The 16,385-nt window shown below is 44.0% G+C and overlaps 1 protein-coding gene across 1 annotated transcript; it reads left to right on the forward strand.

The window, feature by feature from the left end:
* Positions 1–279: 279 nt before the first annotated feature.
* LOC117557042 (ATP-dependent 6-phosphofructokinase, platelet type-like) lies at positions 280–15,322 on the forward strand (the record flags this gene model as incomplete). The annotated part of the gene is made up of 7 exons (XM_034232719.1): positions 280–350; positions 887–974; positions 8,715–8,867; positions 10,505–10,669; positions 13,177–13,238; positions 13,874–13,985; positions 15,132–15,322. Coding segments are annotated over 7 exons (834 nt in total), but the record flags the coding sequence as incomplete, so codon positions are not given.
* Positions 15,323–16,385: the final 1,063 nt, after the last annotated feature.

Genomic DNA, 16,385 nt, shown 5'->3' on the forward strand with positions numbered 1-16,385 from the left:
CCACACTGAAGGCTCTGTCCCCGAAGGTTTGCAGTTTGGTGCGGGGGTTGGTAAGCAGGCCAGAGTCTGAGGATTTGAATGACATGTTCTCTGTGTTGCTCCAGGCATTAAATACATTTAGCAGCTCCATCTTTATGAGACACCAGCGTCCCTGTTTGTCCAGGCAATCCACATCCATATCACTTAAGCATTGACAACAATGTACTTGAGAATAAAGTAGTCAAAGCATAAAGGAATGACAGTGTGATTAATTCTGACCTCTCTCGGTTTTATCCTCAGATAAAGGAGATCAAATGGGGGGATGTCGGAGGTTGGACCGGCCAAGGAGGCTCGCTGCTGGGGACAAAACGGTGAGTGTGGATGCGTGATTCTGAATTTCATATTCACATATTGTGTGTGTGTGTGTGTTTGTGTGTGTGTGTGTGTGTGTGTGGTCTAGCATTACTATACTTGTGGGGATCTAAATCTGTTTACACAGTCACCTGTGGGGACTCGCCTCCCTTATGGGGACAAAATGGAGGTCCTCATAAGGGGAATCATTCATTTTAGGGTGAAGACTTGGTAAGGGTTAGGGTTAGGCATGTGTTGGTTATGGTTAAGGTTAGGATAAGTCTCCAGGAAATGCATGTAAGTCAATGTAATGTCCCCTGAAGTGATGTATACATGGTATGTGTGTGTGTGTGTGTGTGTGTACATGTTGTTGTGTTGTCGAGACTAAGGTGTTCACTGTGGAGTACAGAAAATAAGATTGTGTTGCACAAAGACAAAACAGCATGCTGACTGCAGTGGTGGTCAAGGTGGGATTGAACCGGTGTTCCCTCAGCGTATTACCCCACTGCGCCACAGCCGAAAACAACATCGTAACTCTTTATTTTCTACATCCTAGAACTCTCCCTGGAAAATATCTGGATAAGATCGCTGAGCAGATTAAGATCCACAACATCAACGCCCTGCTGGTCATCGGAGGATTTGAGGTACGTACCTTTACCTGATCCTTCAGTATAATGTTTTATCTTAATATCACTATAGTTATCTCTCTGCCAATATTCATATTTCCTTTATTTTTAAGTTAACAAGTGTTCATCTAACTGTGTATAGTAAAACAAAGCTACTAGTAATTGTTTAAAAGAACATTTTAATAATTTTCTTTGGTCATTCTTATTATATCTGCTATATTGCATTATTCGGTTGTTTTCAGTATTTTACAAGTACTATGTATTGTATTGTTTAATGTCACTGATTTACCCTCTAAGATATCTCAATTTTCAACACATGTCTTTGGCTTCCTGTATAACCATATTCTCCAAAGACATTTAAAACACATCTACATGTTGTAGGCTCTCTCCTCGTCTGTCCACATGCTTATCACTTCATGGCCAAGCTGCACAGCCAAAGCTTTGGGATGATTTCTATATAAAATATCAATATCTAAGTATTAAATCCAAAATATAGAGATAGTTGATACGTTTCCACGTCTAACAGCGCTAGTTTGAACCCTAATTTTAGGAGTGCAAGATCAATTTTCGGCTGGTAAAATGTAACGTTGACACCCTAATTGACACCCGTTTTAAAATTCTGTATGAAATGTATATAAATTAGGTTTAAAACTGTAAATATTGCAAAAAAAAGGCAGCTTGGCCATTGAATGAACACTTATCTTTTGCCGTGTTGCTACAGTACGTCCACTTCCTGTTTGTGTCTCATTGTGATTGGCCTGGCTCTCTCCTCTTGGCTCCTCCCACCACAGTCCCTCAGAACTTTTATCTGTCCCACCCACCATTGCTGTCTCTGATTTTTCTAATGCATCACTCTTACTAGGCTTGTTTGAGACGAGCTGCGGCTCGCCTCGAAAGTAGATGAGAATAGCCGATTGCAGCCGGGGGAGGTCTCAAAAAGCTCGTCTGAAGTCGGACAGCTCGGAGTCGGCTTGACTCGGTTTGCAATGGCGGAAATTGCGCTGGTGTTTATAAATGCAAACTGGTCAAGACCCCTGACGGAAGTAGTTTTGAAAAGTAATAAGTGGTTCTGTCTTTTACATGTAGGATTCAACCCCCCTTGTATTGATTTGTTTTAAAAATGAACAGACACTTGAGTCATTCATTTGTAGTGATATAATAATTGTGGGATTTCTATTGCATCCTCTTAATCTGCGACGAAGATTGTGGAACAATGATGAAAAATGGGAATGGAAGTGGCGACGTAAAACTGACACAAAACAACAAAGCCAATTGGAGAGTTTCATCAGCAGCACGGGGTAAAAACCACCAATGAGCGCTCAGCTCGAGATACCAGCGAGTCGTTTCCCATCAAGCATTTCGCTTCCGCAGCCCGTGGAGAGGAACTGCGCCGCCTCGCTCTCAAGGCTGCCGGCGTCTTTGTCCAGCGAGATTTCAACGTCTCATGTAGGCGAAAATGACTAACCGGGTGTTTCTGTGGGTGTTTCTCAATGTCGAGGAAGGCTGCTCCAGAGCCACTATTTCAAGCATACTACGTAATCGAGTGCCGCCTAAGGACTGTTCCAATGTCCAGCATATTTGGAATTCTACCAAGCCTGGATGTAGACATGTGCTACCAAGCAAGCGTCCTCGACATTGAGAAACACCCTCAATGTAGAGTACGCTTGCTTGGTAGCACATGTCTTCCGAGTCACTTGCTTCAGAAGCGAGGCAAGAATACTTCCTGGCATTCGGAAAACGAAGAATGGAACAGGCTAACAAGTGTGCAGGTGTGAGTCATATGAGAGGCCCCGCCTTACATTCTCCGCCACAGATTTGGGGAAATTGGTCCGTGCGCAAAGCATTGTGGGGATTTTAAGACCGCGGAGTGCAGCCTCGAAATTTCTCCAAACGAAGTACCCCGGGCTCGGTAGAATTCCAAGTATGCTGGACATTGGAACAGTCCTTTGGCGGCACTCGATGACGTAGTATGCTTGAAATAGTGGCTCTGGAGCAGCTTTACTCGACATTGAGAAACACCCACTGTCATGCAACGCACTAGCAAGACGGCAGTCGCAATTGCGTAGGTCTGCGTCGGTCTCGCTCATCTCAAACAAGCCTAATATCTATCCCCCACCAACAAGCCCCACCCCATTAAATCCCCTGCTCTATAAGCCCCACCCACCACAAGTCTGCTTCTTCCCTACACACACCAATAATATTCACCTTTTTATCTACATAGTTACTTCTGCAGAGTTCTCAGAGGATTTTGGGTCTTTTTTTGTACTCCTACATGTGATTATGTTCAGTTAGTTTGAGTTGTTTTGGTTCTTGATAAACTAGGGCTGCACAATTATTCAAAATGACATCAAAATCCCTACATGGACTAGTGCAATATCCAAATTGCAGTAAGCACAATATTTGATAAATGCAGAATATGTGAACATATCTGTATGATGTATTGCAGAGCTGCAGATAAGTCCTGGCCTACAAACAGTTCTCGACAGACTTAATGATAAACCTTTGATTGTTACGGATCCATTTAATACAATTCAACCCATTCTGCAACTTCAGTCAAAAATAATCCAAATGAGTTATTTGTATCCAAATTGAGCAGCCCTATGATAAAGAGTGTTATTCTACAATGCTTTGCACAACATAGGAAGTGAAGGAGCTACTAATGGCTACTTCAATGTAAAACAAATACAGAAACAACTTGATGAAAATTAAGAAAACTATACAATTGTAATTTAATCTCTAGACCAGGGGTATTCAACTACAATTCAACGAGGTCCAGTTAGAGAAAATGTCCCCATGCAAAGGTCCAGAACTTCAAAATGTCTAAGTTGCTTTATGAATGAGTGTGATATAATATGGAAGTAGCTGTAGCTTTATCAACGTCTGCATGTAATCAACAACTGACTGCCAATCAAATAAATAAAGTACAATTCAAAAACAACAATATTTATTGTCTATTAACATTGAACTAAACAGATATACAGTCAATACTGTGGATATGTGTAATGTTCCTCTCGGGCTGCATTTAACAATAAAAATAGATAAAATAAATAAAATAGCTTTTGAAAATATGGGCATCTTAAAAAAGTGCTTAATTTTAGATAAATTAAATAAAGTGTAGCAGCAGCTTGAGTTTCTCTTTTTCTTTGTTAACCGTTTCACATCATGACTTAACAGTTTCAGACGATTATAGAACAATATCAGTCTTTACATCATAACAATTGAACAGTTTTAAAGTTTCTCTTTCTTTCCCTCTTATATTGCAGTCCATCACTCACTTTGATTTATTCAGTGCGAGAATTGAGCTTAAATCTGGGCTGAAATGGTGTCAGGGCCATTCTCATACACACATGCAGGTTAGCTCATTGGTTAGCCTCGGTTAGCTCATTGGTTAGCCTCGGTTAGCTCATTGGTTAGCCTCGGTTAGCTCATTGGTTAGCCTCGGTTAGCTCATTGGTTAGCCTCGGTTAGCCTGCCCTGGAACGATATTTATCTTTAATTTTGATCCTGGTGGACTGATCATATCGGGCTCTGAGACTGCTTATCTGACCTCAGTTCTGACTTGAGAGGGAATGTTTGGTCAAACACTTTGTGCTTTGTCTCATAGTGGCGTGTTGTCTCTTTTAATGAGCGCCACGGTCTCTGAACAAATTAGACACACTGGTTCTGTGCTCCCAGTGGGCAGGATGAACATGAAGGAGTCCACTCAGGGTTAAAAGCTCTGTTCTCACTGTCCACTGTCCTCTTCTTGGAGAGCGTCATGTGTAATTATTTGTCTCTCCCTGTCTGCCGCTAACACGCCTGTTCACGCTCCTCTCCGCTTCTCTCCGCTTCTCTCCCTGTATCGCTAATTATTCTCTTCACTCACTTTCCTCTCCGCTTCTCTCTGCCGCGCTCTCGTCTCTTCTTCTGTGTTTCTCTCCCTGTATCGCTCACTCCTCTCTTTCGCCCCCTGTCGGCGGCGGTTCAAATAGAATCGCCCCGTCAAAATTGAAATCCCCTATTAATGTATTGATCATAGGTCCACCTGTTACTGAACTATGCTCTAGACTAACGTCTTGATTTGTTTTGATATTGAATTGCCAATAATCCAACATTTACCAAATTGATAAATATTGGTGCACTTATTGCCAATTATTTGACTTTAAGACAAATTGGTAAATTCTGTAAAATATTCACAATTAGTTATTATTTCCAAATTGAGCAGCTCTATGATAACGAGTGTTATTCTTCAATGCTTTGCACAACATGGGAAGTAAAGAAACTTCTAATAAAATGTAAAACAAATTCAAAAATAGCTCCAGGGAAATTCTGAAGATGTTAAAGCTAGAATTGAATGTCTCAAAAAACATTCTTTCTCTTGATATGTAATTGGCAATAGCACTCCAAGGCTTACCAGATTGATAAACATTGGTGCACTCTTAGCATATGTTTTGACTTTCAAGACAAAATGGTGAAAGCTGCGCTCATGCATTACCACCAAGGTGTAAAATAGCATTATATATTTGTAAATGCTACAAATTCAAGGCTCCTACCTCCATGACTTCGTTAAAAACTCTCCTACAGTACGTCGTCACATCCATTGCACCCTGGCATTAGTCCTCTTCCCTCTCCTCCCCCTCCTCACCCCTCTGTGTGCACATCATAAACACTAAGCTCTTGCTGTCCAGGCCTACGTGGGATTACTGGAACTTTCTGAGGCACGCAGCAAATATAGCGATCTGTGTATCCCCATGGTCATGGTCCCCGCCACCGTCTCCAACAATATCCCCGGGTCCGACCTCAGCATCGGCTCAGACACCGCTCTGAACGCCATTACTGATGTAAGTGCAGGGTAAGTGTGTGTGTAATTAGATTTTAAACACACACCATCCAGCCTGTGAGAGTTGGGGCTTCGCTGATCGTCAGCTCACATCCTCCGAAAACAATCGGAAGGTTTATGATAAGTTAGGACAGTCAGGACACTTCAGTGAAGGGGCAACATGACGTGGGTAAAAGGTCAGTGCATTATTTTCTGTAAACACAAGCAGCCTCAAACCTGCCAGTAAAAGACTTTGCTTTCACATAAACAAAACCCTGATAATCATAATAGCAGTATAACAAAGTGTCAATTACACCCTTAACTTTCTCAAGAATTGAAACCCTCAAGAACTGGGAGGGATGAACCCTCTTTAATGGTCTCACATGCAGAGCACACAGCACACAGTGACATGTGTTCTCTGCTTTTAACCCATCCTAGTACCAGGAGTCTAGCACTAGGAGCAGTGGGCAGCTATTGTACAGCGCCCGGGGAGTGAGGGGGGAAGGGGGTTGTCCGGTGCCTTGCTCAAGGGCACCACGGCAGGGCAGGAGGTGAACTGGGACCTCTCCAAGTAGCAGTCCACACTCAGGTCTGGTCGAGGACTTGAACCGGCGACCCTACGGCTCACAAGCCCCTACTGACTGAGCCACTGCCAGACTTATTTATTTCTTATGTGTTAAAGGTCCCATGTCATGCTTTTCTGGTTATCACCCGTCCCCTTGTGTTATGAAGGTTTTTCTGCATGTAAACGGTCTGCAGTCACAAACCCTCAAAGTGCACCCTGTAGCGAGTAACACTCTAACACAGAGAAGACCTGTCTGTGCTGCCCCAGAACGCCTCGTTGGACATTTATCTGTTTCCATTGTTTGCTTCCGGGTCCTTTTGACGTAACAAAGTCCAAATGGACCAATTGGCGGTGTCTCGCAGACCCCACGCAGCAACCAGGAAATGACACCAGTAATCCAGCTCACACTGTCTGCTCCTCGAGCCTCAAAGGGCGGAGCAGCGAGCCGCGCAACGTCCCGCCAACACGGCACCCAGACCCCACGCAGCATTCTCATCTGTTTGTCATTACTGGTGTCATTTTCTGGTTGCTAAGAAACGCCATTGTAAAACATAAACACTGATGTTCCGCTGTAACGGTGGTGGACTCATCAGAACAGAGTGGGCGATCTGACCAATCAGAGCACAGTGGGCTCACAGGGAGAGGGGGGGGGGAGCTCCAACAAGCCGTGTAGGACAGAGAGTGAAAACACATACTATACAGAGATGCTGTGAGAAACCAATGTGAGTTTGGAACAATGTAAATGTATTCTAGTCGACCTCATCAATGGAATTATGATCAGTAGAAATGGCCATGACATGGGACCTTTAAATATACAGTACGTTGCAACGTTGACAGGGCCTGGGACTTTCCATTACCAACAACGAGGCCGTGGCTATCTATCTCGGCCCTAAACCTTGGATTTCTAACACAAACTCAAGCACAATTCATCCTGGTGACACAACCTCTGAAGAAAGGTGTACAGAAAAGAAAAATGTTTTGTAATAAAACATTGACACTCAATTACAGCATATTTGAGTTAGTTATTACGCTTCTCTGAGAAGGAAACAGTCATATGAATAATTAGAAACACCAATAAGAAAACTGAAGAAACAGTAAGAAGTCCCTCACAGTCAGTACCATCGTACAGAGAAACCATCAAAACATCTTATTGCCGATTGTAGCAGGATGTGAGCGGGTCAGCTGACCTCAGGTAAGTGCATGTAGTCACGTGTTGCCCTTGCGTGATTGTTGTGGAAACAGCAGATGATGACAGGTGATCTGCTTCAGTGCAACAGGGACGCTGAGGGGGTCAGAGCCTTTAGAGAGTGTGTGTGCACGCTCTGTAGGATAAGAGTGTGTGTGCATACTCTTAAGACACGCTCTCTAATAATAATAATAATAACTTCAATGTATATAGCGCCTTTGAGGGGACCCAAGGTCGCTGTGTTCTCTTCAGTCTGGAGGTTCTTTGGAGCCCGGCCCTCTGTTAGTTCTTGTTCATAAAAGGGAAGATCGTCCGTATCCTCCGGAGAGCCGCCCCTATCGCTATCTTGTTCTCGCGTCAACACGTCTTGATGTAGGCCAGGGTGAAAATATCCCCCATCCCCACACACACACACACACACACACACACTGCCCCATCCCATCTCCTCTAAGCCAATGGGAAGCCAAAGCCCCCGTCCAATGGTCCAATGGAGAGAGCCAGCAGCATACACACACACACACACATGCGCACGCACACACACTTTACAGAGCTGCATCTTCATGGTCTCAGTTTTAAAGACACTTTACTTGTGTCCTTAAACCCTGGTGGACTTGAGGAATAAGTTCACGTACTGATCTGATCAAATCTTTCAAACTAAAATTACAAATATGTATTGATCTTTTCAGGGTTTGAACAGCTCATAAAAATTAGTATTTTTTTTTCCAATAATGGAAAAGTTAGTTTATTTCATGCTTAGCAACTGCACAAATAGTATGATTAATGTGAACATTAGTATCTAAAACATTCCCTAATGAAGGAGGAATTGGGACACACCTTGATTTACAACACATACAATATCAGTACTGAAGGAAACAAGTAAAGGCAGCCACTGAGCACCATGAAGCACCTCGGCCTCCATCACAAAGACACCTTGAGATATACGATACGATGATACTTTATTGGTCGGATCAAGTCTGACATGTGACTTGCTTCACAGCAGCTCCATGTGTAGCATCAACACATATCAAGACACAATACATGAACAACAAACATTTAACATATCAGCAGGATCAGTGAGAGAAAACCTGCTCAAAGAGCCTTCAGCGTGCATTAGGATTCAGCTCTGTGTTTACTGTGAGGACTGAAGGATGCTTCAGTCTTTATGGTAGTGTGCCCCCTGGTGGTCTAACCCTGTATCGCGGCCTCCAGGCCTTTGAGTCCCTCCTGAAGCTGTTCGAGGCCCGGCTCCACCACGAGGAGTTTTGCATCCCGATGTGCATGCTGCCTGCGACGATTAGTAACAACGTGCCAGGCACCGACCTCAGTCTCGGAGCCGACACGGCGCTCAACGCCATCGTGGAGGTAAGGGCCAGAAAAGAGATCAGAAACAAATCACCTCTCTTATTATTTACAAAGAAATACTATTTGAACCTATGGAGAAGCCTTGATAGCAGGAAGGAAATCTACAATCTGTGAGTACAAATATTCCTGATGAACCAGACAAGAGAACTCTAATTCCCAGAATGCACCTGCATGTCAGTGACTGTTGTATTGATGATGTTGACCTGTGAGTTCACCGGGACATGTTTTTTATTTCTGGATTGTAAAATGTTTGCCTTCTGGTCTGTTGATACCAGATGTTTAAAGTCAGCTAAGGAGTTTATTGTCCTGATAAATATAACTGGATTATAAAACAGGCCCAGTATGCACAGGGTAACTCTGGCGCATTCTCAAACCATCAGCATTTCAGATTGTTTAAAATATGGGATTCTGACCCACCATTTGTCTGCATCGTTCTAAGGCCGTGAGATACCCAACATTCAATTATTTTAGACCCACGAAAAAATGACAATTCTTTATTTTGAAAATAATGTGAGCAAAGTCAATCATTGTTAAGAGAGCATAGGAAACATGTATAAAGCTGCATCAAGTTTTTCAATTGTTGAACCCCATGACACTTGTTTTTAAGTTTTCCAACATAATTGGTAGCTTTCCTTTCATTGAGTAGATTTGCAGGTGAATAGGACAATGACTCACATTCAAATGTATACTAAAGAGTCATCAGGGTTCTTACGGTCATTAAAAACCTGGAGAAGTCATGGAAATTGAAAATGCTAATTCCAGGCCCTGGAAAAGTTATGGAAAACAATATGTTTGGTCATTGAAATTGAAAATGCTAATTCCAGGCTTTGGAAAAGTCATGGAAATGTAACTAAAGTTGCATCAAATATAATTTATATTTTATCTAATCGCCAAAACTATAATGATAATAAATACGGGATCGTAATGAAACGTAAAATGGCATTTAACTGACGAGGTGTTTTGCCGGTGAGATATTTGAGTTGCTTTAGCCTGTAGAAGCTAGTAAGCTAACTACTTGATTTGTTTTATATAGGCACAACATGTTTCAGACCTTATTTTCCTGTTCCATGTTAAAATAAACCATTTTCAGTGGAACCGCTGAGAAAGAGTAATTTGTTTTGGTCATGGAAAATTAGGTAAAGGTCATTGAAAAGTCATTGGTAAAAAGAGTATGAACCCTGCATAATAGTAGAGGCTAAATGAAGTCTCATTGTTAGTAAATGCTCCCACTGATGGCCTCATGTTATGGTCTGTAATCATCACCAAGGAGTTAACCTGTGCATCACTGGGAATGATTGATCTGACTCTTTACCGGCATGAACTGCTAAAGGTTACTAAGCTGCATGTGTACTCGGTTTAAAGTAGAGCTGCAGCTGATCAGTACCAACTATTATTGTTCAGATTATTAATTGTGTAGTTTAAAGACAAACATCTAAATTCCTATCAGTTTTCTTCAGCCCAAAATTCTGATTTACTTCGACTGGCCAAAACCAAAAGAAGTATTTCATTTGAACCCTCAACATTTTGACTTGATATGAAACGATATAAAGACTTTGTTATGAATCATCTCAGCTCTCCTTTAGTGAACAGATCCTCCATGTTGTTGTTGTTGACTCTTTAATCTGCGTGTGATTCAGACGTGTGATCGCATCAAGCAGTCGGCCAGCGGCACCAAGCGCAGGGTCTTCATCATCGAGACGATGGGGGGGTACTGTGGGTACCTGGCCACCGTGGGGGGGCTGGCTTCCGGAGCCGACACCGTCTACATCTACGAGGAACCGTTCGACATCCGGGACCTGCAGGTCAGAGAGACAGCTAAGATCACTCTGAGTGTTTAGTTATTAAAGGGGACCTATCGTGCTAAATCCACTTTGTCACGTCTCTCCTACATCAACATGTGTCCCCTCTTCTTCATGTCTCTTCTACATCAACATGTGTCCCCTCTTCTTCATGTCTCTTCTACATACACATGTGTCCCCTCTTCTTCATGTCTCTTCTACATCAACATGTGTCCCCTCTTCTTCATGTCTCTTCTACATCAACATGTGTTCCCTCTTCTTCATGTCTCTTCTACATCAACATGTGTCCCCTCTTCTTCATGTCTCTTCTACATCAACATGTGTCCCCTCTTCTTCATGTCTCTTCTACATCAACATGTGTCCCCTCTTCTTCATGTCTCTTCTACATCAACATGTGTCCCCTCTTCTTCATGTCTCTTCTACATCAACATGTGTCCCCTCTTCTTCATGTCTCCTCTACATCAACATGTGTCCCCTCTTCTTCATGTCTCTTCTTCATCAACATGTGTCCCCTCTTCTTCATGTCTCTTCTACATCAACATGTGTCCCCTCTTCTTCATGTCTCTTCTACATCAACATGTGTCCCCTCTTCTTCATGTCTCTTCTACATCAACATGTGTCCCCTCTTCTTCATGTCTCTTCTACATCAACATGTGTCCCCTCTTCTTCATGTCTCTTCTACATCAACATGTGTCCCCTCTTCTTGATGTCTCTTCTACATCAACATGTGTCCCCTCTTCTTAATGTCTCTTCTACATCAACATGTGTCCCCTCTTCTTCATGTCTCTTCTACATCAACATGTGTCCCCTCTGTGGAAAGAGACTCTGAAAGTTTCAGGAACAAAGATTCTCTCTCTTTTTGATCCATTTCTATAAAAACCTGTCTGAAAATGAGCTGATCAGATTTTGGCCACTTTATGATGTCATAACTATGTGTTGTCTTGTGTAACAATTAGCCAATCAGCAACCAAGGTAACCCCCCCCCCCTTATCACCTGAATCTCCTCCTAGAGCACCATTGAGTTCTTTGTAACCAAATGTCTCTCAGAGGGGCGTGGGGAGGGGCTCCTTGTTTTCATCTGAAGTAACAGACAGAGAATCAGCACTTTGGAAACAGGGCTGAAACAGAGGGGATTATGGGTAATGCTGCAACGATCTGTTTGGTGTTTCAGCCAATCAGAGACAGGCTCTGTATATATCTGAGACCTATAATATGGGACCTTTAAAACAACGTAGGGACCACCATGTCTCTCTTTGTTCTTCATAACATCAACAGATATGCTTCTATAGGTGCTATTTCAGAGCCTTCATTTAAGTTGTTGGCGTACAGCATTTGATATCTTTTGAGACTCTCCTCCTGACTCTGTTACTTTGCCTCGTCCCGCATGTGACCCAGATGACGGCATTGCGTCGTGTGAGGAAAGGTATAAATAACTCTGCACTGCATCGCTCATGACAGACGGATCGGTCATGTGATCGGAGGCTTCACGACGGTCACTGTGTCAAACCTGAACTCTGTTCTTAATCACAACTCTTTAAATGGCATACAGTAGCTCTTCACCTAAAGGCCCTGACACACCAAGCAGTCACCAGAGAACTCGCCGACGCCGACTGTTGCATCGCCGTGTTCTCCTGCGTCTTGGCCATGTGTCGCACTGGAACACACCGCAAAGACTTCAGCCGAGCACGTACGAACTGCGCATGCGTGAGTGGCAAAAACTCTCCTTACCAGCAGGCGGCGGTAGTGTGTGTTCGTCATTCAAAAGAGGCAACAACCGGAAGACAGAGAAGAAGAACAGACTGCGTGATCTAAACAAACAACAAATAGCGTGGGCGTTCCATTTCCACTCTCGTCCATCGAAAACATGTTTCGTGCGGCACTGGAGCTATCAGCCATTGGAGTGTTGCTTGTGGAAGACATTCTCAAGCAACTTCTAATGCACTGATTCGCTAGCTGAACAGCCAATCAGAGTGATTTCTTTGTCCGACTGCCTGTGGCCGTGCGTCGGCCATGAAAGAACTAATAAGGCGTGTCACGGCCGACGGTGCGGGACACACCAAATTGAGTTTGGGCGACAGGGCACGCTTCGTCGTCCGACTAACGAAAACGGCCAATTTCGGCCTGGTGTGTCCGGGCCTTAACACACACACATCCACACTGGGTTTCGTTCACTTTAATCTAGGGTTTGATTTACTTTCAGAACGGCTGTTTTTTGTTGTTGATATCAAGGGCATCAGAAATGTTCATGCGGTATCACCTCACTCTTCCACACAAGCATTCATATATTTGGTGAAGGTCAAAGGATTTTACTCCTAATTAACTTTTACGACCTGCTGCCCCCTGGTGGTGTAAATGTCCTCCTGCAGCCTCTCCCCTCTGAAGGGAATAAGGATCTGAGGGGGGGGGGGGGGGGGTTTAAGGATCTCATGCTTGTGATTTGTCACTTTGTTTGCTGCTCGCTCCGGTTGCAGCGCTCCGGTTTAACGCGGGACTTTTTTCTGTGTTTTCAGGCCAACGTGGAGCATCTGACGCAGAAGATGAAGACGTCCATCCAGAGAGGACTGGTGCTCAGGTGAGGCTTCCTTCTTATTATCACCTCACACACACTCTTTAGCCTTTTGGATGTTGCACGAGTGTGTGTGTGTGTGTGTGTGTGTGTGTGTGTGTGTACAACTGAGGGAGAGAAAAGACTCTAAAATAATATTTCTGACTGTTTTTAATGGTAAATAATCTTTAATGCATTTCTGTAGATAAACATCAGTTTTAATGTCGTTACACACAACTGATGTGTTTTGAAGGTGTTTGACAGCTAATCGACCTCACACACTTTACTTCCCGTCATCTTTCGGGTCTATTTCGGTCCTCTGCACCATCAGGCTGTGTAGAATGCTCCCAGCAGGACGGAGCTGGGAGGAAATAGGACGGATGATATATTTCGGACGGTGTGTCGGTGACATTGCATATCTGTGCAGAGGGTGCAACCTGCAAAGCACATGTGTCCTATATAACAACGGAGCAGTAAAGTTAATGCCCCGGCTCACATGTGCACTTTGTTCGACCGCTGAGAGCGATGATTCCTTTTACGATGGATAGTTTACTTCTCAGGGAATTCGTTTTTTGGTAGAAAGTAGTTCCGAAGAAGTGTACGGTAGTTTCTTTCTTTTGATTTCAGTGTACCAACGCCTTGGTAATGTTTGTGCTCTTTAGGAATGAGAACTCCAATGAGAACTACACCACTGACTTCATCTACCAGCTGTACACCGAGGAGGGGAAGGGGGTGTTCGACTGCCGGAAGAACATCCTGGGTCACATGCAGCAGGTGAGACACACACACACGCGCGCACACACGCACACACTCACAGACACACACACGCGCACAGACACACACACACTCACAGACACACACACATGCACACGCCCACACACACACACTCACAGACACACACACACACACACACACACTCACAGACAGACACACACACAGACACACACACTCACAGACACACACACATGCACACGCCCACACACACACACACACTCACAGACAGACACACGCACACACACAGACACACACACATGCACACACACAGACACACACGCACATACATGCACACACACACACACACACACGCACAGACACACACACACGCACACACACACATGCACACACACACGCACACAGACACACACGCACACACATGCACACACGCACGCACACATGCACGCACACACACACACACACACACATACACGTACGCACTCTCACACACTCACAGATACACACACACACGCGCACACACACTGACAGACACACACACATGCACACGCCCACACACACACACACACACACACTCACAGACACACACACACGCGCACACACAGACACACACACATGCACACGCCTACACACACACACTCACAGACAGACAACACACGCTCACAGACACACACACATGCACACACACACACACAGACACACACGCATGCACACACACACGCACGCACACACACACACACTCACAGACACACACGCATGCATGCACACACGCACACACATGCACAGACACACACGCACGCACACGCACGCGTACGCACTCTCACTTTGCATTATGTTCAACAAATATTTTATTTCTTTACAAATAGCACACAGCTCAATAATAAAATACAAAGAATCTGTGAAAAACAATCTTACATAACCTTGCTAAGGACTAAGCATTTAAATATCTATACATAAATAACTTATACAAAAACGTAGTATGCTTTTTTATGAATAATAATAATTTGTGTAATTTATTTAAATGGCACTACATTTTTTCACAGCTCTTTCCCGTTAGCCAGCAACAACGTGTTTTCAAGTCTCTCCTGAGGCACATTTATGCTGCTTTAGTCAAGATCATCGTACATATCTTATGCAAATATCCTTATTTTTGAACTTGTGGTTTTATATTGTCCGTCCTTTTCCCAGGGAGGAGCTCCGTCTCCCTTTGACAGAAACTTTGGCACTAAAGTAGCCGCTAAAGCCGTTCAGTGGATCTCACGGACGCTCAAGGACTCTTACAAAGGAGGTAAGACGAAACATGATGAGACATTTATTATTTCTGGTCTGTGTGTGAGTGTGTCTTACCTTAAAGGTCACCTATTATGCTAAATCCACTTCTTGACGTCTCTTCTACATCAACATGTGTCCCCTCTTCTTCATGTCTCTTCTACATCAACATGTGTCCCCTCTTCTTCATGTCTCTTCTACATCAACATGTGTCCCCTCTTCTTCATGTCTCTTCTTCATCAACATGTGTCCCCTCTTCTTCCTGTCTCTTCTACATCAACATGTGTCCCCTCTTCTTCATGTCTCTTCTACATCAACATGTGTCCCCTCTTCTTCATGTCTCTTCTACATCAACATGTGTCCCCTCTGTGGAAAGAGACTCTGAAAGTTTCAGGAACAAAGATTCTCTCTCTTTTTGGTCCATTTCTATAAAAACCTGTCTGAAAATGAGCTGATCAGATTTTGGCCACTTTATGATGTCATAACGATGTGTTGTCTTGTGTAACCATTAGCCAATCAGCAACCAAGGTAACCCCCCCCCCCCCCACCACCACCTTATCACCTGAATCTCCTCCTAGAGCACCATTGAGTTCTTTTTAACCAAATATCTCTCAGAGGGGCGTGGGGAGGGGCTCCTTATTTTCATCTAAAGAGCCCTACACACCAAGCTGACACCAAAGAACACGTCCCGACGAAACACGACTGTTGTGTCGCCTCACATCTCTGCGTCTTGGCCATGTGTCGCACTGGAACACACCGCAAAGTCTTCAGCCGACGGCCAAGAAGCACGTACGAACTGCGCATGCGTGAGTGGCAATAACTCTCCTTACCAGCAGGCGGCGGTAGTGTGTATTCGTCATTCAAAAGAGGCAACAACCGGAAGACAGCCTGCTTGATAACCGAGAGAAGAAGAACAGACCGCGTGATATAAACAAACAACACATAGCGTGTGCGTTCCATTTTCACTCTACAGCGAGAAGCTCACGGGGCTTTCCCGAACCTGAGTCGAGAGCTGGAGGTAAATGAAATGTGTCTTCTTAATAGTTTGTTTGGGTCCCTCACTTCCATTTCGCTTCTCATGCACTGATTCGCTAGCTGAACAGCCAATCAGAGTGGTGTCTTTGGCCGACGGCCTTTAGCCGCCTTTAGCAGACGGCCTCCCGATTCAACATG

Source organism: Gymnodraco acuticeps, unplaced genomic scaffold (genome assembly GCF_902827175.1).
Source record: "Gymnodraco acuticeps unplaced genomic scaffold, fGymAcu1.1, whole genome shotgun sequence".
In the NCBI taxonomy this organism is placed as follows: domain Eukaryota; kingdom Metazoa; phylum Chordata; class Actinopteri; order Perciformes; family Bathydraconidae; genus Gymnodraco; species Gymnodraco acuticeps.